Raw genomic sequence first — 25,886 nt, 5'->3', positions numbered from 1 at the left:
GATAGAATGGGGTAAATTATCTTGCATAAAAGTGGGAAGAAAAAGCAGTTCTGTGGGAAGGGAAGAGAAGTTAGGTGAGGGGGAATGAGTGAATCTTGCTGTCATCAGATTTGACCTGAGGAGGGAATACCATACATACTCAATTGGGTATCTTACCCCATAGGAAAGAAGAGAGAAGAAGATAAAAAAAAAGGGGAGATGATGGAGGGGAGGGCAGATGGGGGTGGAGGTAATCAAAAACAAACACTTTGGAAAGGGGACAGGGTCAAGGGAGAAAATTCAGTAAATGGGATGGGTTGGGAAGGAGCAAAATATAGTTAGTCTTTCACAACATGAGTATTGTGGAAGGGTTATACATAATGATACACATGTGACCTATGTTGAATTGCTTGACTTCTTAGGGAGGGTGGGTGGGAAGGGAAGAGGGGAGAGAATTTGGAACTCAAAGTTTTAAAATCAGATGTTCAAAAACAAAAAAAAATTTTTTTTGCATGCAACTAGAAAATAAGATACACAGGCAACGGGGTGTAGAAATTTATCTTGCCCTACAAGAAAGAAAGGGAAAAGGGGATGGGAGGGGAGTGGGGTGACAGAAGGGAGGGCTGACTGGGGAACAGGGCAACCTGAATATGCCCCATCTTGGAGTGGGGGAGGTAGTGGGGAGAAAATTTGTAATTCAAACTCTTGTGAAAATCAATGCTGAAAACTAAATATTAAATAAAAATTAAAGAAAAAACTAAAGAATCAAGAAAGCTAATAATTGAGACAAGAGCTTCAGCAAAGTGACAAGCTACTACATAAACTCAAAACTCAATAGCATTTCTATATAATACCAACAAAATCTGAAAGGCAATAATAAAACAGGAAATTCCATTCCAAGTAACTATAAAATACACTATTTGGAGAATCTATCAAAGCATACAAAATACTTGTAGAAATTCAATTATAAAACACTCTTTTAAAAAAATAAAAAGCCACTTAAAGAGAGAACTATTCAGTGATCATGGTTGGGCCACGCCAATATAAAAATGACACCAAAGTTAATTTACAATTTTAATGCTTTACCAATCAATAAAAAGTATACTTTATAAAACTTTAATAAAATAATAATGAAAATCATTTGGAAAAACAAAAGGTATGTATCAAGGAAAATAGTGAAAAAAGGTAGGTATGAAAGGGAGAAGAGAAGAAATAGTATTTCCAGGTCTCAAACTATGTTATATAACTTCAACTGTGAGTTGAGACCCCACATGGAGTCCTGTAAGTGTGTGTGTGTGGGGGTGGGGGTAGGGGGAGGGAGGTCCTTGAAAAATTTGGCAACAGTAAAAGTTTTCTGAACATGCAACGACCAAAAATTAATTTAAAATCAAACACACAATGAATCCGAGGTGTTTCTGGCACTACTTGCCTGTGTTGTATGACACAACTTCACTGCAGCCTTGGTTCTGAACACACGCAACATGTGTACTTTGCAGCGTGCCTGCCATCATGCCATGCAACACCAACAAATGCTGCCAGAAATACCTCAGCTCGGATTTGAGACTACTGTATGTTATGAATTATAGAGTTTTTACTGTACAGACATATAAATGCATTTTGGCTTGAGATTAGAATAATTTCTAAACTGGTCTTAAACATATTTCCACCATTTTGTAGTACATATTTATGGCATTCTCAGAACTGAGAATTATAAAATCAAAATATCAATCAACTCTGAAAAACGTTGAAGATGTTCTATGTCCTGCAGTATCAAATATTCTGCCAAGACTTAATTCTTGATGTGAAAATAAATAAGCATCTCCATCTCAGTATGCAAATTTGCTTTCGTCTTTATTAAATGGTAAAATTAGATGTATACCAAAGAATTGTTTTAAAATAATTTTTTAATGATTTATTATAAGTAAATGTTTGATCTATATGTCTATTTATATATATATACTCAGAGTCGCACGAAAATTTCTTGGGCAAAAAGGAGTCTTGAGTGGAAAAAGTTTAAGAAGCCCTGTTATAGAACAGCAATCATTAAAACCATCTTGAACCGGTTTAAAAGAAAAAAAGAGGAAAGAGAGAGTAGTAGATCAATGGAACAGATGAGACAAGGGAGAATAAGAAACAATAGAATTTAATAAACCAGTGTTTGATAAATATAAATTACTGAAATAAATTACTAGAAAACATAAATTACTTAGGAAAAATTGCTGGGAAAACTAGAATGCAGTCTGGCAGAAATAAGGCTTGGAGCATGACCCTACATCATATTACTCGATATATACTAAATGAACATATGACCTAAAAATTAAATGTTATAACATGAAAAAAAATTAGAAAAGAAGCAGACCATATACCTTTCATAGTCATAGGCAGCAGATTCATTCTTAACTAAACAATGGATAGAGGAAATTACAAAAGAAAAAAAAAATAGGTAACTGATTCCATGAAACTAAAAAGCTTCTGTACAAATAAAATTAAGGCACTGAGGAAAAGAAAGAAAACTTCTTTTGGAAAATGAATGAAAAAAAACCTTGTATCAAATTTCTCTGATAAGGGTTTAGACTCTAAGATATATAAATGATTAACACATAAACATATATGTGGATATATGTATGCGTATGTATGTGTGTGTCTGTGTGCCAGAAGCCATTTCCCAAAATACAGTCAAAGGATGTGAATAGTTTCAAAAGAAGAAATGCAAACACTTAACAACCATAGGAAAGAACCATTTAAATCACTCTAATAAAAGAAATGAAATGACAACAGCTCTTGAGGTTTTACCTTATACTCTACAAATTGGCAAAGATGACCAATGATGAAAAGTTCAATGGTGTGGAGGGATTGTGGGAAGACAGGCACACTGATGCCTTGTTGGTGGAGTTGTGAATCCATGCAACCATTTTGGAAAGGAATTTTGAATTATGCAAATAAAGTATATAAAATGTCCCTAATTCTGTGACTCAGAGATTCCACTACTAGGTTTATACCTTAAGAAGAGCACTGATAAGAAAGTCTCCATAGAAACAAAAATATTTGTAACAGCACTTTTTGTAAAGGCAAAGAACTGAAAACAAAGTATTGCCACTGAATGGCTAAACAAACTGTGACACTTGAATGCAATGGAATATTATGGTATTGTGAGGAATGATGAATGCAGAAAAATATCGATATCAAATGATGCAGACCGAAATATGCAGAGCCAAGAAAATAACATATACAATGACAATAAATTAAATATTAAGAACAAATTAAAAAATCAAAAGTGGATGTTACAAAATCAGAAGCAATCATGGAACTAAAAAAGAGATACAGGATGACATTCCCACCCTCTAGAGGCTTGTGCTGTAACTTCTGAAATTTATCAATTTTGCTGATTTTTTTCCCTCATCTTATTTTTTTTTTGGTCTTTAAAAATACCATTTTCTAAAAAAGGGATGGATTTTCTGGGAAAAGGAAGGTGAAGGAATACTAAGGGAAATATTGGTGATATAAAAAAAATAAGATAAGGAAAGACTTGCTAAAAATAGAAAGAAAATTAGTGTTGCAAGGTTACAAAGAATAACATAGCCCCCCAAAAAAGATATGAGAAGATACCTCCTCTTGATTCCTTTTCAGGGAGGAGAGATCTACAGGTATGGGACCTTGCAGATATGTTTTTTTCAGATTTTTTTATGTATTAGTTTTGCATTCTTTTTTCTCTTCCTCCCCCTTTAAAAAAATTCTTTATGCTTTCTGGTAGAGGAATATAGAAATATAGGAATATAGACGGATATAGAAATTTAAGCAATGTAATAAAAAGATATCTTTAAATTTATTTTTGAAAAAACAACAAAAAAGATGAATGACGAATACAGAAAATAAAAGTTACAAAATTAGAAAGAACATAATTAGGCCCCAAAAAGATATACATAAAAATACAATTCCCACTTTTCTGCAGAAGTGAAGGAGGAGGAGGGTAGTAGAAGTGGTCATTTCATGGGTGTGGAACACAAATGTCAGCCTTTTTGGATTTAATTAGGTTTTGTCAATTTTTTTTCTCTTCCTCTTATTCATGAAAAGTAATTCTCACTTTACATTTATATACATATTTGTGTCTAATGGTAGCCATCTCTAGGGCAGTAGACAGGGAGAAGGGGAAAAGTTACATGATAATTTTATTCTATATTTAAAAGGAAAAGCAAGTTGTACATTAATAGATTTGCAATTTCATGTGCAATCTTTTTTCCCCCTATTCTACTTTGTTATAGAATGCTTGTTTTATTTCTTAAATTCAGAAAAAAAGGTAATTCTTTGTTATAAAAGATGGTTCTCTGGGAGAAAAGAAATAGAAAGAGAAATCAATAAATAAATTGTAAGAGAGGTCACTGCTGACTTCAGAGATGACTATCCCATGGAAATAGCTTTGCTATGCAAATCATTTCTTTCTACTTGTATTTTGCTTGCATATTCAATATAAATTCATTCTAAAATAAGGTATCAAACATTTATTAAATACCAGTTTTATCTTGAGGTGGCTAGATGATTCAGTGGATGAGTGCTGGGCCTAGAGTCAGGAAGACCTGAATTCAAATCTGGCCTCAGACATTTACTAGCTGTGTGACCCTGGGCAAGTCACTTAACCCTGTTTGCCTCAGTTCCTCATCTGTAAAATGAGATAGAGAAAGAAATGGCAAACCACTCCAGGATCTTTGTCAAGACAACTCCATATGGGGTCATGAAGAGTCTGACAGGACTGAAGAACAACAAAAACAGCTTTACCTTGCCTTGCAGTATATTCATTGTCTTCAATTAGCCTTGCTAATCCAAAATCTGCTATTTTACAAACAAGATTATCTCCTACAAGGATGTTAGCTGCTCGAAGATCTCGGTGGATGTAGTTCATTCTTTCAATATATGCCATACCATCAGCAATCTCGAGAAGAAACCCAAACAGAACAATTTAGAAACTACTTTAAATACAAGTTAGATAACTGTCAAAATGACATACTTCACAAAGTTAGAAATGAAAAATGCTGTCAATATTTGTTTCTAACAGATAATGGGAGAAATATCATTTCGATGATAATGAAATCAGGTTAAAATTGAGATAAAAAAATGAGGGTTGGATTCAGAGTAGTGATTTTTTGCTCACTTCTCAACTTAATTTTAAAGAATATTGGTATGTATGACTATCAGTCCATTCCAGGCCAAGACTTTTAGGTAAACTAATCTATCTAGTTATCACACATATTCGTAAGCACTGCCAATGAAGATAAACTATCACCACCACCACCACAAAGAACTGCAGATTTCACACAGCCCAACATGAATCCATGGAAGGGGCATACCAAGCACATGCTCTAATCTGCACTGGGAATATGTGTATGAAACAAGGTACTTCATGCATCTTCCAACTAGCAAGGATTACAGGAGTGCTGGAATGAGAAAGGATTGCCTAAAGGCTTGGTTATGTGTCAGAAAGCTAACACACCAACCAATGAATATCAAAGTCCTTGAGTTACATTGCTATATCCCCTAATGAGGGATACTGGGCTCATAAAATAATTTTGTCCATATAAATTCAAAGATCAGGAACTAAATGCATATTGGCTATGTTAATTCAATCATCTTCAACTCAAAATTTATTACTATGGTTCTACAGAATAAACCTTCCAAACAGAAAGTCTTTTCTGTTAAGACAAAAACAAGCAAATGAAAATATATACATATGCTAAATTGCATAATAATTCTCCGTAAAAGTTGTGTTCTATTGTATCATTATGAAGTGATTGTCCATGGGTTTTTGAAGGATTTGCCAACAGAGTGCAAGCTCTGAGGGGCCCTTTACCAAACTGGACTTTGAATATGGGCCCCATAACATACTGTATGTCTGTTACTCAAGGATAAGCCTGGCTAGGTTTAGAAGGGCTCATCACCAGGTTGGTCACAGGGTGATGAAATTTTTTGGCTACAAGAATTCTCAGAGACCACCTCAGTCTATTTTTGTATCCCTAGAGCCAACCACAGTGCTTGGCATATATAGTCGGTGCTTAATAATTGCTTGCTAATTGACTGACTGGAGGAATTCTCATTTGTAGCAGTAAAGGGAAAGTCCATATTTACACTGACAAAAATAATCACAGATCAGTAAAGTACATATGTGGTAGAATCTTCAGCTTGTTATATTGCTTTACAGATGAAAATGCTTTGTAAGCAGCAAAAGAGGCCTAAATTGTTATTGTAATTTCCTTTCATGTACCTAATCTCATTTGATCGTCACAGAAACCTTCAACAGCAGGCATTATCATCTCCATTCTAAATAAGAATTCTAGGCTCAGAGAGATTAGGTGACTTGTTCAAAGTTACAAAGTTATTAAGTTGCAAAACTTGGCTTTGCACTCAAGTCTTTCAACTTCAAAACTAGTTTTCATTTCCACTACATTACATTGCCCTCTTTAATGACCTATTAAGTTACAGTTTTGGACTATTTTATTACAGTCAAGGTCCAATATAATTTATATGTTTTGTATGATAAATAAGGCAACCATTGATTTGTTATTTCTTGCAATTTATGTCCATGGGATGTATTAAAATTTAATGAATAAGCAAGGAAAGTAGAGGAAAAATATATATGACTACCAAAATGTAAATAAATTCAGTATGGAGATATAATCAATCTGATCAAATAACAATGTTAGGACCACAATGCCAAAGCTAAGGGGCACATCTTTCCTTTCTTTCAACAAATGATCAAACTGTCTTCTCTGGGAATGAATTTTATAAATTCATTTTGGGTATCTGCTAGGAAGTATCTTTAGTATCGAAACAAAATGCATCAAAAAATTTATGAATTTTTCTTTACAAGTACAGCAGTTCCACAAATATAGTTCTAAAACTTTCCTTTGTTATTTGGAGTTTTTTTTAAGTAGACAATGGTGTAGTAGAAAGCATAAATGATTAGGAAAGAGAAAACCTGGGTTCCTGGTCCTAGTTCCGATACCAGTCAGCTATGAGACCTTAGACAAATCACTTAACCTCTGTAGGCCTTAGTTTTCTATCTACAAGGTGAAGGAGTTGGACGAGGTAATATCTATGGTTTCCCTGCTCAATTCTATGATTAAAAAAACCCCACTACATTTTCTAGGATTTTTCTTAATTTTTCAAGTCATATACATACATACATATATGCATACACACATACATAAATATAAACTACCTGTGCAGCCATATCAACCAGCTGTGGTAGCTTCAAATACTTCCCATCTCCTTCCTTAAGGAAATCTAATAAGCTTCCTGTAATAGAAACATTTTTTTTTAAAAAGAGAAGCAAAACAAAAAGGATAAATTACAAAACAAATAACATTTTTGAGCTTTAACATCCTTAATACCATTTCAGTCTCAATTTCTTTTTTATATTATCTTGAGATGTTTCAGAGAAGGTTCCTGAAACATTCAAGATAATATTATTTTCCCCCACCTTCTTCCCTGGTTACTTCCATCTTGACACCCCCTCCTCATCCCCAATGCTTAAAGTAAGGGATGGAAAGGGGAAGGAAGAAAAACAAATATCACTTATCAGACTTCCAACTAAAGTCAGTATTTCCCAGCTTTCTTGTAATAATGTCCTAGAGTTATTACAGCACTATCCTACCTTAACCCCTTCTAAAAGTTCTATATGACATTTTAGACCTTTTTTAAAAAAAGCAATTTTTATTGACATCTTTTGATTTTATATCATCTTCATGTCTCAATAAATTTATCTTTCCCCCTACACCCAAAGAACAATGTCTTATAACAAAGAAGAGAAGGAAAGAAGTTCAGCAAAACTAACTAACACATCAACTGGTCTGAGTATATGAAACATTCCACACTTCTGCAAAGAAGGAAAGGTCATGGCATGAAATTAAAATGAATCAAAATTTACTCTTTTGACAGTCCTTGGGATAACTAGAAATGTCATAGGGCAAAGCTGTAACCAGGAATTTTGACACTAGGACCAAAGACAGGAAAGGCATCTTCGGTTGAGACAGAAAAACAGACACTGTAGGATGGAAAGGAAAGGGCTAGAAGTAGACAAGTTCCAACATTTTATTTCATAGTTTCCAATTCAATTTAGTAAGTATTTATTAAGTTACTACTTTGTGTAAGGCATGGCATCTACAAAGACAAAACTAAAAACAATCCACATATAACATGCAAACAGTTAAGTGGCCATGATCACGTGAAGAAGGAAAGAACTCTGACAATTATAGAGAGATCAGGAAAGGCTGGGGAATTTAAATTAGATTTATACAATTTGTAAATCCACAGGGATATGTCATAGAAAAGGACATTTAAAAAGCATGCACCATCCTAGGAAACAGAGAAGGGGAAAGGTTTAGGATGAAATTGCCCAACTGAAGTAAGGACGTCTTTGAGACTGAGAAAATGAGGGAGAACAAATTATTCAAGCTTGGGAGACAGAATCTCATTTCTTGAAAGACATATAGGAACCCAAAGAAGGGACATGTACTTTCAGTATTTCAATCAATCAATAAACATTTATTAAGCACCTAAGTGCCATGCACTGTGTTAAGCACTGGGAATAAAAAAAGAGGAAAAAAGACAGTTCTTGACCTTTAGGAGCTTACAACTTAATGGGAGTAACAATATGCAAACAAATATATGTAGGGCAAGTTACAGACAGATTAAGTGGGAAATAATTAACAGAGATAAGGTATAGATTCCTTTTTCTTCAGTACATTACTGGTTAAATGAGAGTTAAGTGGAAAGAACAAGCATTTATATAGCATCTACTATGTACCAGGCACTGTGCTAAGCAATTTAACAAATACTACCTCACTTGATCCTCACGACAACCCTGCAGGCTAGGTACTATTAAGATCCCCACTTTATAGCTGAGGAAACTAAGACACACAGAGTTCAGAGACTTGCCCAGGGTCACACAGCTGGTAAGTGTCTGAGATAAAATTTGAACTCAAGTCTTTCTAACTCTAGTCTAGACCATGTACTCTATCCACTGTGCCACCAGCTGCCTAACAAGCCCTTTCTTGTTTCTAATAGAGGAAACATCTTTGCTCACAGAATTAGGCTATATTCAGCATATAAAATATAAAGCAAATAGAGCAAATTTTTAGGTGTAAGAAAAAAACTCTTTTTCTGCTACACAAAGACGAGGTCAAACTCAGATCCTGGGATATGCTGCCTCTCTAAAAACTAAGATCACCAAGAAAGAACATGCAGAGGTAAGATGGCTTATGACATAGACTGAGGTAACAAGGATCAGGGATGGGATATGGATAATGAGGCAACAAAAGAATGTGAGAAGTGGTTAGCCAGGTAGGAAATCAGGATAAAGCAGCATCTCAAAAGCTGAGGATGGCATAGAACTTAAAACTCCTTGAAGGCAGAGACTATTTTCATTTTTATCTTTATAATCTAACACTTACCATAGCACTTGATATACAATAGGTACAGTTATTCTATCCACTAGGGGTGTAGTACCCCCTCGATCTGGAAAATCCAAGTAAAATTTTTTGGCCTTCCTTTTGTGCCAGAGACAAGTCTGAATTTTTTCATTTTCTTTTGTGGGGTGTTCACACTACTTCATTGTAAAATTTGGGTTAGGTGTTTGTTCAAAGTATCTGTATCATCTGTGACTTCTGCAAAACTCACCCCCACCTCCCCCTGCCAATTCCCATTTAATTTCTTATGCTGGCATGCAGTATATTGAAACCGCGATGGGGAAAGTCACAATGTGGAAGCGATAATTGTACTTACTAAATTCTTGAAGAATTAAACTGAATTTAGAAAATACCTACAAATAGATAATTAACAGTATGAATCATTTCATCTAGAAAATGGCTATCAAATTTTGCCACTGTTTGCTTTAACTGTACTTAATTATTCTTATCAAAGGTTTAACTAGGTTCTAAAGAGTTATATTCAGCAGATGAGCAGCTAGGTGTCACAGTGGACAGAGCACCAGGTTTTATCCTTCCTGACCAGGAGTCAGGAAGACTCCTCTTTGTGAGTTCAAATCCAGCCTCAAACACTTGCTAGCTGTGTGACTCTGGGCAAGTCACTTAATCCTCTTTGCCTCAGTTTCCTCATCTGTTAAATGAGTGAAGAAGGAAATGGCAAACCACTATAGTATCTCTGCCAAGAAAATCCTAAATGGGGTCACAAAGAGTTGAATAGGACTGAAAATACCTAAACATCCAACAGATGAAGAACTCCCTGAAATATTCGGGCAATGATCAGATAGAGAAAGAAAAAATACTTGATTAAATTCAGTTAATACAAGTATCTCTAGAGTTCATGTTTGACCAGGTGGAAAGGAGAATCCTGGGAGAGAATAAGCCGAGAGATTGAATGGTCTTAGCAAAGATGATTCTTCAGAGTGTGCGGACATTTAAAGTGATTGAAGCTCTATTGGATGAAGCAAAACATTAACTGAACTTCCACGGGAATTTTACAACTATGTTTTATCTTATGATCTGGAATCAAAATCCAGGTCACTGGGATAATATTGGCTGAATCCTAGCTCTAGGACATCTCTCCTACCTTCAATGACCTTTCAGAAATCACTGACAATAAGTTAAGTACTTACCTGGGAGTAAGAGGCAGCTAAGTGCTTTCTCATCATCTTGGGTCTGCTTATATTGGCAGCTAGGTAGTTCAGTGCTGAACCTAGAACTAGGAAGACTGGTATTCAAACCTGACTTCAGATACCACCGAGCTGTGTAACCCTGGGTAAGTCATTTAACCTCTGTCTGTTTTAGTTTCCTCATCTATAAAATGGGGAGTTAAGATAGCACCACTTACTGAACCAATAGATAAACAGCCAAAAGATATGCACAGGCAGTTAAAAAAAATCCAAACTATCAACAAGCATATGAAAAGATACTCTAAATCACTAATAATCAGAAAAACGCAAGCTAAAGTAACTTCTGAGGTTCTACCTCATATCTACGAAACTGCGAAAGACAACAAAAGAAAATGATAAATGTTGAAATGTCTGTGGGAAAATAAATGGGTCCAGCTACTCTGGAAAACAATTTGCAACTATGCCCAGAAAGTTATAAACTATGCATACTCTTTCACCCAATTATACTCCTACTAAGCCTATATCCCAAAGAAATCAAAGAAAGAGGAAAAGGATCTATATGTTCAAAAATATTTATAGCAGCTCTTTTCATCTTTTCATTGCAAAATACCCTTTGTTCAGCTGGCAAAGTGATTTTCTTAAGGCACAGTTCTGATCCTGTCATCTTACTACCCAATAAACTTCACTGGCTCCCTATTGACTCCAAGATCAAATACAAAATGCTTGCTCCCCTTTCTTCCTTCCAGTTTTCTTATACCTCACTCTGTACCCACATACTCTTCGATCCAGTGACACACTGGCCTCCTGGCTGATCCATTACCAAGACACTCCATCTCTCAGCTGCAGACTGCCTGGAATGTTCTTCCTCCTCAAAATTCCAACTTCTGACCTCCCTGGCTTCTTTTAGGTCCCAACCAAAATTCCACCTCTTACATGAAACCTTAACAAACCTCTCTTAATTCCAGTGCCTTCCTTCTGTTAATTATTTATCCTGTACATAGCTTATTTGTATATAGTTGTTTGTATGTTGTCTCCATTAGACTGAAAGCTCCTTCAAGGCAGGTGCTAATTTTTGCCTCAATATTATCCCCAGAGCATAGCACAGGTCTGTCACATAGTAGGTTCTTATAAGGATTGACTGATTGATTCATAGTCAGATATTGAAGATTAAGGAGGGGAAGGTCCTCCTGTTGGGGAAAGGCTAAACAAACTGTGGTAAATGAATATAATAAAATAATATAGTGCCATGAGAAATGATGAAGTGGATAATTTCAGGGGAAATTGAAAAGAACATTATGAACCAATATAGAGTGAAGTGAGAAATACCAGAACAATTTATTAAATTATAAGAACATTATAGCAAAAAAGAATTTTGAGAGGCTTTACAACTCTAATCAATGCAATGATAAACCATGAGCTCAAAAGAGTGAAAAAAACATGCCATATATCTGACAGAGGGATGACGAATTTAAAATGCAAAAAGATAAACATATTTTTGCACATGAATTTGTTTTGCCAGACTATGTAGTTGCATATTGAATTATCTGGTTTTTGTTTTAATTTGCATGGGGGGAGAGGATAGAAGGTAGGGAACAGGTAGTAGGTGGGCAGATTCATTTAAAAACACCTATGTGAAAAATAAAAATAAACAATTTAAAAAACTATCAACAACGAAAACAGGTTCTGCTTCTCAGTTTTTGTTGACTCATCTCCGCTTCTATCTCTACCAGCCCTCTTCCTCTCCCCTCCTTCCCCAAAAGCCTTAGTCTGGACATCTCACTCACAGAAATCTAGGGCGGAGTCATTCTGGGGAGACGTAAGATGAATTCCTTGGGGGATTAATGGAGTTCTTCTGGGTAGAAGGAGAGAGAAGGTGGGTAGCAACCCTAGGAATTTACTCAGTTTTTACCTATCACTACCTGTTCTTATTATTAGTGACATTTCTCTAGATCCACATTAGGAGGTAAAGTGAGAAGCAGGGTCTGAGTTAGATATAGGTAGGAGGGGGTGTAGCATAAAACGATAAGTAGGGTTCCAACTATCATGTGGATGAGGCATACATTTGTATACTGGGTTCCTTGCAAGTTGGATTTACTTAAATCAAGGACCTCCTGCACATTTCACTGAAGTTAATAACTTGGTTTGTTTGAGACTCAATGTGATTTGTCACAGGCTCTAAAACACATGAATATTTTTCTCTTGCTGCTTTAATTTTTTTCTTATAGTACCATTACTCTAATTATCTTTCTTTTTATCACCTTACTTTTCTATTCATTCCATTCCTATAGTCATACATTGCCCCTTCAAAACTTTCACTTTTCTTCCATACTTTTCCAAATGACCAGTAAAAATCTCTCACACTTTTTCATTAGAAAGAAAAACCACCAAATTTCACATGCCTAAATAAAAAAAAAAATCTGCTTTGTTGAAAACAACTTTTTAGAAACACAACAGGATAAAAAAATCTTACACATATGAATAACATTATCCCAAAACAGTCTTTTAAAAACATTTTTAATGACATGAATACCTTTATTTCTACTCATCTGTTCATGAACACATACCTTTTGACATAAATTCAGTGACGATATAAATTGGTTCCTCAGAAACAACAGCATATAGTGGAACAAGTTTATCATGTCTTAGTTTCTTCATGATCTGAGCTTCTTGAAGAAAAGCTTCCGGCATCATTGTACCAGGCTTTAGTGTTTTGATTGCTACTTTTGTGGTTCCATTCCATGTTCCTAGGGAAACAATAACTTCTGTTATTTTAGTTAGTTTTGGAGGATTTTCAACTGGAGCCATTTGTGCCAAATTTCAAGTTTAATGGTGAAAACAATAGCAAAAGTCAAATTGAGTAGCAGATGAAACAAGTAATAGCTACAAATTTTATAGAACATGAATCTTATTGATATGTTTGAAATTTGGAAGAAAAAAAAAGTATGGGCATGTTATTAATTATATAAAAGAGCAGCTATCACATAACAGAGCAACTATCCCAACTTACAAGGCTGCTGAAATGGAACGAATACCCCTAAGATGCGTTATTAAAAACTGTACTCCTCCACTCAAATCCTACCCCAATGCCTCATCTTGGGTGTTCTCAGAAACACCCTGGGTTTTCAAAGACCATGATAGCAGAGCACAAGCTCTGGCAGGATCTACAAAAATGAAAAATGCTAAAGACCAGGCCCACTAAGGGATGCTTGTTATCTGAGGACACTAAGTCCTCAGAAAATCCTATCATCTAGTTGGCTTTTATGTAATAAATCTTGGTCTCAGGAATCTTTAAAGAACATCTATTAAGTTACAAAGGGATAGTGATCTGTATCAATGGAAGAGATACACTGATAAAATTATAGCTCCCTGACAAACTGATTCATTCCAAATATCTGGATTCTTCATAGGATTCTGAACTCCAAGATGTTGATTCTATGCTACAATACACTTCTACTCCCACAATGTATTCTTATTTTCTTCTTCAGCAAATATTTCATACCATAGGCACCTGGTGGAACAGTGGACAAAAGCACTGGCCCTGGAGTCAGGAAGACCTGAGTTCAAATCTAAGCTCAGATATTGCTAGCTGCATGACCCTGAACAAGTCACTTAACCACTGCTTGCTTTGTTTCCTCATCTGTAAAAGGGGGATGATAATATACCAGGGTTCTTGTGAAGATTAAATGGAATAATTACTGTAAGTACCACAGTGCCTGGTACAAAGTAAGTGCTATATAAATGTTAGCTATAACCAGACAATTTCATACCTTTCTCTCTCCTACTGCTGAAAGAACATTTTCCTCCTAATATAGGCGGCTCTGACATTAAGCTAAAGCTTTTAATTCATCGATATGCCAAATCACTATGAATCATTATCTTTAGTCCACTTAGAATCTTGCTATATTATACGCTACATATTGTTAATACGTTAGCCAGTAGGGTCAGTTTTCAATATTAATGTTAAAATTATCTTTCAATTGTAACATTTTAGTTAATATCTAGATATCTCAAATAAAATAATATAATTGGGTGATTTAGTATCAGTGGCAAGAGGTTCCATTTGGAGGAATCACTTTATCGAGGAAATCATAGGCTTGGAGCAAAACATTTTTTAGATATCATTGCTTCTTACCCATCCATACTTCACCAAAACATCCTTGGCCCAGTTTAACTTCTAGACGTAAAGATTCTCGAGGAATTTCCCAAGCATCTTTTGCCAAACCTTGTGTCTGAGGTTTCACAGTTGGACACACAGTTGTTAACTTATGGCATAGGCCATCAGCATGTTCTGGAAAATTAAATATAAGTGCACTGGAAATTTCACTACTTAGAAAAATTAAGTTGTATCCAATAAATTTTCTTTATCAGATGAGGTAATATTTATAAAAGCAACGAATACAGAGGCCGGAACACAGTAAGCACTAAAAAAAAATACTTATTTCCTCTTTTAATAAAAATTTTAAATAACAAAATTCATATAAACATACAAACAACACAATGCTAAACTTAGTCAGAAATGTCTATAAAAAAAGGTGGATCAATTGATCAGCAAGTATTTATTAAGTATATGCATACTATGTGCTAGGCACTGAGCATATGAGTGAAAAGAATGAAACAATACCTACTCACAAGGAGCCTGTATTCTAATGGGTGGGACAAGTATATAAGAAAACATACACAGCATAAGTATAAATTGAATAAAAATAAATACATAAAAGTAGTCAAATACTTAAGAGGAAACAAGGGCACTAGCGGATGGGGACATGAGGAAAAGTTTCATGCATATGGTTCATGAGCTGTGTCTTAAAAGAAGAGAGAGAATCTGAGACTGAAAGTAAAATTCCAACATGGGAGATAGCCAGTAGTAGTTATAGGCAGATGTGGTTATATGTGATGTACAGAAAGATGGCCAATGTGGCTGGATCTCAAAGTGTAGGAGGAGAATACTGATGTCCAATGAGCCTCAAAAGATGCTGGGGCCAGGTTATGTAGCTTTCAAAAGCTAAACAGAGGAGTTTATTTTATTTTTTTTAATAAAGGAGGGATTCTTAACCTTTTTTGTGTTATGGACACTTTCAGCAGTTTGGTGAAACCAATGGATCATTTCTCAGAATATTGTTTTTAAATGCATAAAGCACATAGGATTACTAAGGTAAAAAATTATACTGAAATATAGTTAGCATAAAAAACATATAGCGTGCAAAGTGCTAAAAAATCCAAAATCCAAGTCCATAGATCCTAGGGTAACAGTCCCTGTCCTAGAGACAAATGAAGGCCACTGAAGTTGAATGAGTAGGAGAGTCACATGATCAGATCCATGCTAAAGGAAAATTACTCTGGCAGCAGTGTACAGGAGGGACACTAGTGTTGAGAGCCTTGAGGAAGGGAGACTAATTAAAACCTGACTTAAAGTAGTACCTGTGTGTATATGAACAGGAGTCAGATGCAAGAGGTGGAGTAAGGAGTCCAGGAAAATGCCAAGATCAAAAACCTGGAAGACTGGAAGGATACTGGTGTCTTCAACAGAAACGGAGAAGTTTAGAAGAGTGAAAGCTTTGGAGGGAAAGATGAGTTCAGTTTTAGAACTTGAGTGTCAGATGCAATTAGTGGGACCTAAATGTAGGGGGCAGACTAGGAGTATATATGTAGATCTGGGATTCATTTGTAAAGACATGATAAATTAAGAGCTGATGAGGTCATCATGAGAGAAGAGGTCCTAAGATAGAATTCTAGGGAACATCCACAGTTAAGAGCTATGATGTAGATGATGAGGTAGCAAAGGAAAATGAGAAGAAAGAGTCAGACAAGTAAGGAAATGAACCAGAAGAAAGTAATGAGAGGAGACAATGTATAAGAACATAGTACAATTGGTGTCAAATGTAGCAGATTGGTCAAGAAAGATAAAGACTGAGAAAAGACCATTAGATTTGGCAATGAAGACATCATTAGTAGTTTTGAAGAAAGCACTTAGTTGGCAAATAGGAAGAGAGACTACAAAGAGTGGAAAAATGAGCGAGAAAAGAGGAAGTAGATGCAGCAAAGACATAATTCTTTCAAGGAATGTGGCTGAGAAAGGGAAGAAAGCTACTTAGGGTGAGGGGATGGTAGGGCCTAGTGAAGGTTTTTTGAAAATGGAGAGGATTTAGGCCTGTTTGAAGGCAGTAAGGAAGGAACCAGTTGATAAGGAGAAGCTGAAGATCTGAAAGGGGGTATGACTAAGTATACAATCTGCTGGAGGAGATGCAAAGGATCAAGCGTAAGTGTAGAGGAGCTGGTCTTGACAAGGAGAAGGGCTAGCTTTTTGTCAGACACCAGCAGAAAGGAGGAGAGAATGGGAGATTATGAGATAAAGAGAATGGTAGCTAACATCAAGCGGCCTCAATTTTTTCCGTGATGTAAAAGGGAAGGTGCTGATGGGGTGAGAGAAAGGAGGAGATGGGGCAGCTAGGTGGCGCAGTGAGTAGAGCACCAGCCCTGGAGTCAGGAGGACCTGAGTTCAAATCTGACCTCAGACACTTGATACATTTACTAGCTGTATGACCTTGGGCAAGTCACTTAACCCCAATTGCCCTTCCTTCCCCCCTGCAAAAAAAAAAAAAAAGAAAAGAGAGAAAGGAGGAGATGTGGAAGCCTTACAGAGGGAAGAGAAGGTCTGGAAGAGCTTCTGTGGAGAACGAGGTAAATAATCAATTAGGGACTAATAAGAGGACTGCCTTGCTTCAGTGAGGACCCAGTTGAGGAAGCATATTGAAGGCACATTACTAATCTTATATTATAAAATTTATTATTATTAAGTAGCTATACTTAATAACTTTAAAGTATTCACCTACCTGTGTAGTGTTTGACTAGTTTCTGCAAAGTGTCAAATTGTGCTCTGGTTGTGATATAGTATCCACCATTGTCAAGTTTCCTAATTTTGTAGTGTTTCACATTGTCACCCCTTATTTCATCCCAATCACGAATAGAAAGGGAAAAAGCACCTAGAAAAATGAATTCTATTATTGTGTCTTTCTTAAAACACCATTTAAAAAAGCACTTACTATTTTAGCTATAGAAATAGATCAATTTATCAAGGACCATACCTTTGGTGGTTTCACTTTCTCTTACTAAGAAGATACCTCGCTGGTTCCCAGGATTTAGAAGTAGTCTCTCAGCATCTTTTCTGCCCATTTTGCCAAAATACCATCTGCAGGAAAAATGATGTATTAGGATGTAAAGATGGAATCAAGGATAGGAAAATTACAAAGACACAACAGGAAAAAAAATCGATGATAGTAAGGTATCTGGGTTGGAAAAAAGAATTTGGGTGGCTGGAAATATCATAAAAGGCTAAACAATTAAATACAGAAAATAATTTAAAATTTCTTCATGTAAATTATTTAGCACAGGTGAAAATATTTCAAAATTATTTTATAGCCAACTCTATGGATTTTTTGCTGTTGTTTAGTTGTTTCAATCATGTCTTACTCTTTGTGACCCCATTTGGAGTTTCTTGGCAAAGATACTGCCATTTGTTTCTCCAGCTCACTTTATAGATGAGGAAACTGAGGCAAACACAGTTAAGTGACTTGCCCAAAGTCAAACTGCTACTAAGTATCTGAGGTCAGATTTGGACTTAAGGAGATGAGTCTTCCTGACACCAGGCCTGGCACTCCATCTACTGTCTTATTTAGCTGCCCTCAACTATACGGATAGTGCTATTCAAAGGGTGTGTTGAGGAGTGTTTAGCAAGGTGTGCTGCAAACTCTATGGAACCTACACTTGCAAATGCATGTGCAAATCTGACTCCCATAGTGTACTGTAACTCATCACAGCAAAGAATACTGTACCATGAAGAAAAAAAAATCTTTGAGACTAATGTCACATATAAATCTTTAAGTAAACAGGAACATTATAAATAGAAATTCAATTTATAAAAATATCCATAGTTCACCAATGAATAGTTAGGGTAGAGAATGAATAACTTTGGCTCATCTGTGTTAATAGCAACATCAAGTAAAAACAGTGGAAACGTGGCAGGAGATATTACAGTGGAATCCATGGCAGTAGCATCCATACTATGTGTCCTGGATATGTATCTATATATCTAACATGCAATCAGAATCACTAATATCATGTCCAAATTACTGGGAATTTTTCATTAGGAAGGATTTCAATTACTGAAGTTTTATTCCATTCTATGTACAGACATATACATTAATAAACTAACACAATAAATTAACAATAACTATGCTATATGAATAGCAAAATTATAGAGTAATTTATTCCTGTGAATTTTTGTAATAAAGTAAACTGATCACTTTTGACAGATATAAAGAGCAAAATTTATGTTATCCTTTCTATATCTCTGGAAGAAATATAACTAAAACTAAAGGAATCTGTGTTCTATATTTGGAACACAGAATATTTATTTAATGGCTAAAATGAAAAGCATGTCTAATAGTACAAATATAGTTGAAAATTATACTGCATATCAAAGTTTACAAAGCATTTTATATGCTTGATCTCATTTGCTTTTTACAACAACCCTGTGTGGAAGGTATTTTAGTACATTATTACTCCCATTTTACAAAAAAGGAAACTCAGGTTCAGGGAGATTATGTGACTAGCCTGTATTCTCATGGCTAATAAAGTGTCTACTGCAGGGTCAGAATCAAAGTCTAGCACTTTATCCACTATACTGTAACGCCTTCCCTAAAATGTACACATTATTTATAACTGCCAAAGGAAAGATATGTATATTCTAGAGAATCAGAAACTTAGAGCTAACATAAAAAATGTAGAGCTGGAAAGAATCTTTGAGCCAATGCAATCCAATCCTTCTTATTGTACAGAGAAGAAAAATGAGATGTTGAGAAATTAAGTGACTTGATTTTTTTCCCTATTATTTTACAAGGAAGAAATTACAAGAAAGACACACAGTTTAATGTTTACACGATAAGCTCATTTTAAGTTAGTACTGCCAATGACTACCCTGGGATAAAGGGCAAACTTCTTTTTAAATGAATAAAACTGTAGAACTTGAAAATGGCTTCTAGGCTAAATACAGGGGAAGAAGGATGTTCCAGTACTGGACTGTCAGACGATCCAGGACTTCTTGAAACTTTTAAAATCATTCTGTATTGAATACTCACTTTTTATGATCCTACTCTAAGTGTTTATCATTGAATCATTGAGTTTCACATAACATCTTCTATTAATAGAATACATTAGTAGTATTAATATTGGCATAAAATTTTGTGGTCATTACATCATTGCAGAATGCCTGTTGAAATACATTTGAAAAAAGCATAAATAAAATATGAAGTAGTGCCTTACTCTTCTGCCTGAATGGAGTCGGCAGGAGCTACATAATTGCTAGGGATATATCCAGTCTTTCCTGTAGCTATAGATCTTGCTTCCCACCAGTCTCCTTCCCTGTAACAAATACAATAGCAATTACTACAAGGTAGATATGTTAATAACAAGACATAATATATGCAATGTTATTTTCCATTTAAGTTTTAGCAAGAGGTATACTTCAATTTTTGTTGTTCTTGTTATTTTTGTTAACCTGATTAATATTTGGATTGTGACACACTAAAATAACTTACACAAATCAAGAGAATCCTGATTATGTAATGAATCTTTATGTTCTCCTATTCCAAACTGGAATTACTATTTTTTAGTTCAGTTATAAAAACAGCAAGTGAGAATTTGTGTTTGAGAAGTGGTGTTACAAAATAATCAAGGCTCAGCTCGGGAGCCAGCTTCTCTGATTTTCTTACTTGTTAGTGCACACTTTCTCCTCAAATTACCTTGTATTTCTTTCTTTGCACATTCTATTGCTTCAGTAGAATGTAAACTCCATCAGGTAAAGAAATGACTTACTAATTTGACTGCTACTATGTTGCCCTGAACATAACAGTTGATTGATAAAGGTTTAATGAAGTGATTTGACCTACATGATTGGAAAAATAAGGTGAGCCACTCAACTATGTAAAAGAGTGAGAGATAACAACTGGATATGTTGCACTGGTAACCTGAAAATATTAAAAGAAGATAATGGAGAAAGGCCTCCTGACACATCTATAGAAGTGATTTATGGGATGACATAGAGAAGAAATGCATAATGCTTGAAGGGGTAGGGTAGTGGTAGTTTTGATCTACACTTGTGAAGGAAGTACCAAGGCAACAGATCACAGATCCATCAAACTATCAGAAAAATAGAAGAACATAAAGTAAAAGGCTCTCTCTTGTCTAATTCTTTCAAAAGCAAAAACAACAACAAAATCCTTAAAATTAAGCAATCTGAGGAGCAATAAGCTTTTACTAATTGCCCAGTTTTGCTTATGATTCACTTTTTAACATTACATGAAAAACTTCACAGCTCCTTTTATTCATTTTAGAAAAAGATTAAGATACTTAGCACTCTAATAAGCAAGATGTTAACACTGAACAATTATAATAGGTAATCCATTTAATATTACCTAAAGTATTCTTAGGATTTCCCAAATAAAAGCAAAAATACAATGACTAAATGCATTTCTGACTAGCCTTGCAATTATGAACACAAGTTAAAAAAGATTCCACTAATTATACCTGGCATTTTAGAAATGAAAAATATTTTTAAAGCAAATCATATATTAGAGGAGCTTGTTTTCTAAAACATATGATAACTCCTATGGAAATACAAGTAGTTATAGCCTAATTTATTTGTTTTGTAATTCAAAATGGTGTATTCTTTTCTCAAAGCAGGGCAAACACAAAATGAGGGAAAACACACCTCATATTAGTAATAAAATTAAATGTGTAGATTAAAATATTTTTAAAAATCAAAATTGTTTGGTTCTCTTGCATAACACACTGTGCATCATCAGATATTTGCACAGTGAAAATATTTTAAGATATAAAACTTTTCAATGAGGGGGAGGGAAGAAAGGGAGCAAATTTGGAACTCAAAATTTAAAAAAAAAAGAATCTTAAAAATTGCTTTTACATGTAATTGGAAAAAAAAAATATTTTTCAAAAAAAAGATATGAAACTTCTCAGTGAAAAATAGAGAAGACAATAAATATACCCTTTCCTGAAGTTGTAATTAGCTTGTTATGCTTGAATCATACTTATGAATTACAACATTCACTATGAAGAACTTTTATAACTTAAAAAAAAAAAGCAGGCCAGGTAAGCCGAAAGGAGAAGAGGGAACAATTAAGGGGCTGTATTCAGTAAAACCATTTAATTTAAGAGACTCGAGTTTTTGTTTTTTGAGAAAAATAAAAACATAAAAAGTTTGAATTAATATGGTTTAAAAATTAATAAGGAAAATAAAACTATCTTTCTTAAAAAAGTATTCTAAAATATGCTTCAAATTTATATTGTGGCTTAATAGTAAGTAAGAAAAAAGGAATCAGGGATTGAGAGGGATGACAAGAAGAAAAAATAACAAACCTATGTTTAAAATTTACATGATGAATTTTGTTTAACCTTGTTAACTAATGTTAATGGCTTTATAATATTATTTTATTCTTAAATATTCTGAGTGGCTACAAGTCCTTTACCCCTAGTTTCCAGACTATTACTACAATTGATACTGATTATCACAAGCTGTCTTAACAGTATTTCTCAATAAAACATTGTAATACTCACGTATTATTAATTATTTGAAATCTTTCACCCTTCTTAAAAGAAAGATCTTCTGTAGTTCTAGCTTCATAATCATATAAGGCCACAAATATAGTAACACCACCTAACAGATTAAAAAAAATGACAAGTGGGCAAATTGTATGTAAGGACAGCAGAAAAAATTCTCATCAAAAAAAGTTGAAAGTTTGATTCCACTTTTTGAAGACCCTAAGTTTATTTTTGGTTGATTAAGAAAATGAACAAAAACATTTGATCAGGTATGGCAAAATATAGGCTTGCCATCACCAAGATGTCTTCTAGGAGTATTTTAACATCATACAAAATTCTGTGATCTTAGTCACAGAGATAGCTTTATTCAATGACTATTTGATAGTCAACCTTAAATGTGCAAAACCAGGTAAATGTTCTTAGACCTAGAAGCGTCTTTAGAACAATGCTTAGCCCAATCTCCTCATTTAACAGATGAGAAAATTAAGACCAAGAGAAGTTCAGTGACCAACTTAAAGGAACACAGGTAATCCAGGTTTCTTTGTCTAAATCCAATTTTCTTTAAACAAGACCAAACTGCCTCATGTCCTATAACAGAGTGTAAACAGAAAAGAGATTCTTTATACATTTTGAAGTCTTCTATATGTTTCTATTTGTTAAGCTTCTCAATTACGGTAGGGAGTATTTCATTCTTTGTATTTGTATATCCCCAGTACCTAGCATACCACACCCTCCATTCCAGTTAGATTGATTGTGTACAATATACAACATTTTATTTTCCACTTCTGGAAATGATTCCCCCCTGTTTGGAAAGAACTCTTGGAACCTTTGACTTCAAGATTGAGCTCAAAGCTCCCTCCAAGTAAAAGCTGGAGGCAGTGCATGTTGAAGTTTGAGTGAGGGGGAATTGAATTTGAATCTAACTGCATATTTACTAGATATGTGGGTGTATCTTGAACTCTCTCAGTCTTACTATTCTTATTTTTAAAATGAGGCAGTTGGACTCAGTGGTTTCTGAGACCCCTTCCAGCTCTAAATCTATGATCTTGTGACTTTCCTGAAACCATTATTTGTTAATGCCCCTGCCCCAAATTGCTTTGTATTTATTTTATATATTTTTAATTTTTACTTAATCACATATATAGTGTATCCCCACCAATAGAACTCTTTAAGTTTTTCAGGAGTCGGGAATGTTTTGCTTTTGTCTTTTTTTCGACAGTACCTAGTGCAGTGCCTAGTCAAGAATAAGTCCTTAACAAATGCTTGTTGAAGTAAACTGTTGACCAAGGATTTGAAGAATGTATATTGTCCAGATTATAAATTGCGGTTTCATTAGTATGTATATTTTGGACTCATGGGCCCAGAATTGAATAGGTGAAGTGCACAGCCTATAATATATGTGGGAAACTGCATAGTACTTTCAATGATCCCAGGCTGCTCCCATTTAAAAATGTTGATGCTATATGGCTGTCTACCACTGTAAATACCATGATCTCCAAAAGAATAAAAATTGTAGGGAGCTCAAAAGGCAATGGAGAGATGCATAATGAAGGTAAATAATCATTCTTCAGTATATTATCAAGTGATGACTAAGAACTGACTACATATAAAAGATATCATTCAGGAAATGGTTGGTTAGAAAAGGATGTGGAGCAGTCATGTAAAAGGGAGGGCCCAGGAGAAAAGTTAGAAAGCCTGAGTGTTGCAATAATACCCAAGCAACATTAATAGACCTTCATAACTTCCATTATGTTGGAGAGATCCTACAGAACAAAGATCAGTCTCACCAGGATAAGAATGCTGAGGGTTGTGGTGTGGAAAAAGGCAGGGAGTACAGACACTGGTTGATCAGATTCAACAAAGCTAGCGTTATAGGGTAGCAAAAGAGGTATTCTGTGAAACTATAGGAACTAAATCCTATGGAACCAGGGAACTGAATTCAAAACTACTGATGGATGTTTTTTAGTCAGTAATAGCAAAATTTCTATCCTGAGAAGGGTGCAAATTTTTCTCAAAATACTCTGGGCATGAAAACCTAATCAGGAACTTTATACAGTAGTGTTACCTTATCTTCCTATTTTTATAGTCATGATAGCTTAAAATTTTGGTGCCAAATAATCCTAATTTTAGCAACACAGCTAAGAAATTAATAAGTTTATTTAAAGCATACCACTTACTTATAATTACTTATGATGCTTAAAAAAGAAAATGAGTTCATTTTAATATAGAGGTTAGCAATTTATGACTGTAAAATAAAATGACATTTCAGAATTCAGTACTTAAGAGTAATAGAACATATTTATGCAACAAATACACTACTTCAATGTGGTGTACTAACTGAAGATAGGAATTCTGGGACTTCCAGACAAAGCTGCTTGATTGAGAGGAAGACCTCCTAGCTCCCATGTATCTACTCTAGCAAAATCTTGAAGTTTGAAATAGATAAAGAAATCTAATGAGAAACTACAGAAATACATGCACAGGAGTCCAAAGAAACCTAAAACAGCAAATTTACTTGAGCAACTGGAAGGAGCCAAAAGAAGACATAGTACCCAACATTATAATAGAGGGAGAAGAAAGTGTATCCCTTCAGAATCTTAATGTTGTCAAAGGGTATAAAATGAGTTAACTCAGAAAAAAACAGGAACTGGGGGTATCCTGGTTCTGTTCTGTAGGTCTGAAGAAGGGAAAGAGAATGAAGCATAAAAGTAATATATTAATGTAGAAAGTAGGAAGGAGGGCTAGAGTTTATTATTTTTTCTAACTGCAGTACATGACAGAGTACACAATCATGACGAAGGGGGAGGGAGCGAACATCAGATGAGAACAAATCAATTATTCTTATTTAAAATGGACAAAGGAGGGTTGAACACACACATGCAGAGTATGGTATAGAAATAACATCAGCCCCTACATGGAAAAAAACAGGGAAAGGGAGGAGAGGGTAATTGAAAGGAAAGATAATACTGTGGAGAGAAGTCACAAGCAAAACAAAACTTCCAATCATGAAGTGAGGTTTAAAAGGTCAAATGAAAAAGGGGAGATATAGCCAGACAAAGAGGACAGAAAGAAGAACCAGAATCTAAGGGATTACTCACCAAATGGGGGAATGGTTGAACAAATTAAGGTATGTGAATGTAATGGAATATTAATGCACCATAAGAAATGATGAAAAAATTAATTTCACAGAATCCAAGGGACTACGACCTGATGCAAAATGAAGTACAACCAGGACAATTTATACAAAGACAGCACACTACAAAAAAAAACAAACTTTGAAAGACTTAAGAATTCTGATTAACCCAATGATCAACCATGTCTACAGAAGACTTATGATGAAGCATGTTATCCACCTTCTGTCCCAGAGGTGATGAACTCTAGGTGCAGAAAGACATTCATTTTTGGGCATGGCCCCATGTGGGATTTTTCTTGAATATGCTTATTTCTTACAAAGGTTTTTTTTTTTCCCCTCTTTTCCTTCTCTGGGCTTTTAATTGGGGAAGTGGGGTTGGAAGGAAAGCATGATCAGAAATAGTGATGCCAAGAGAAAAAGGATCACTGAACCATTTTTTTTTAAAGCATAGACAAGAAAAGGAAGCTCACAAGGAAGCACAGACAAGGCAAAAAGGTTTTGAAAGTAATTTCAAATTTATAATATGCTTTTTTAAAAATGCAAGGTAACTTTGAAACTATG

General features: G+C 34.8%; 1 protein-coding gene across 1 annotated transcript in view; it reads right to left on the bottom strand.

The window, feature by feature from the left end:
- YES1 (YES proto-oncogene 1, Src family tyrosine kinase) overlaps positions 1-25,886 on the bottom strand; it is a 110,313-nt gene that overhangs the window by 22,224 nt on the left and 62,203 nt on the right. Inside the window, exons 3-10 of the mRNA XM_036758884.1 lie at positions 22,208-22,307; positions 19,898-19,996; positions 17,662-17,765; positions 17,410-17,559; positions 14,712-14,867; positions 13,144-13,323; positions 7,187-7,263; positions 4,750-4,903 (exon numbers count right to left, since the gene is read on the bottom strand). Of these exons, the coding sequence (XP_036614779.1) occupies positions 4,750-4,903; positions 7,187-7,263; positions 13,144-13,323; positions 14,712-14,867; positions 17,410-17,559; positions 17,662-17,765; positions 19,898-19,996; positions 22,208-22,307 (1,020 nt within the window). The remainder of the gene's footprint in view (positions 1-4,749; positions 4,904-7,186; positions 7,264-13,143; positions 13,324-14,711; positions 14,868-17,409; positions 17,560-17,661; positions 17,766-19,897; positions 19,997-22,207; positions 22,308-25,886) is intronic.

This window comes from Trichosurus vulpecula, chromosome 1, assembly GCF_011100635.1.
Source record: "Trichosurus vulpecula isolate mTriVul1 chromosome 1, mTriVul1.pri, whole genome shotgun sequence".
NCBI lineage: Eukaryota > Metazoa > Chordata > Mammalia > Diprotodontia > Phalangeridae > Trichosurus > Trichosurus vulpecula.
Note: the sequence above shows the minus strand (reverse complement) of the source record. Positions and strands in the feature narration are given on the sequence as shown.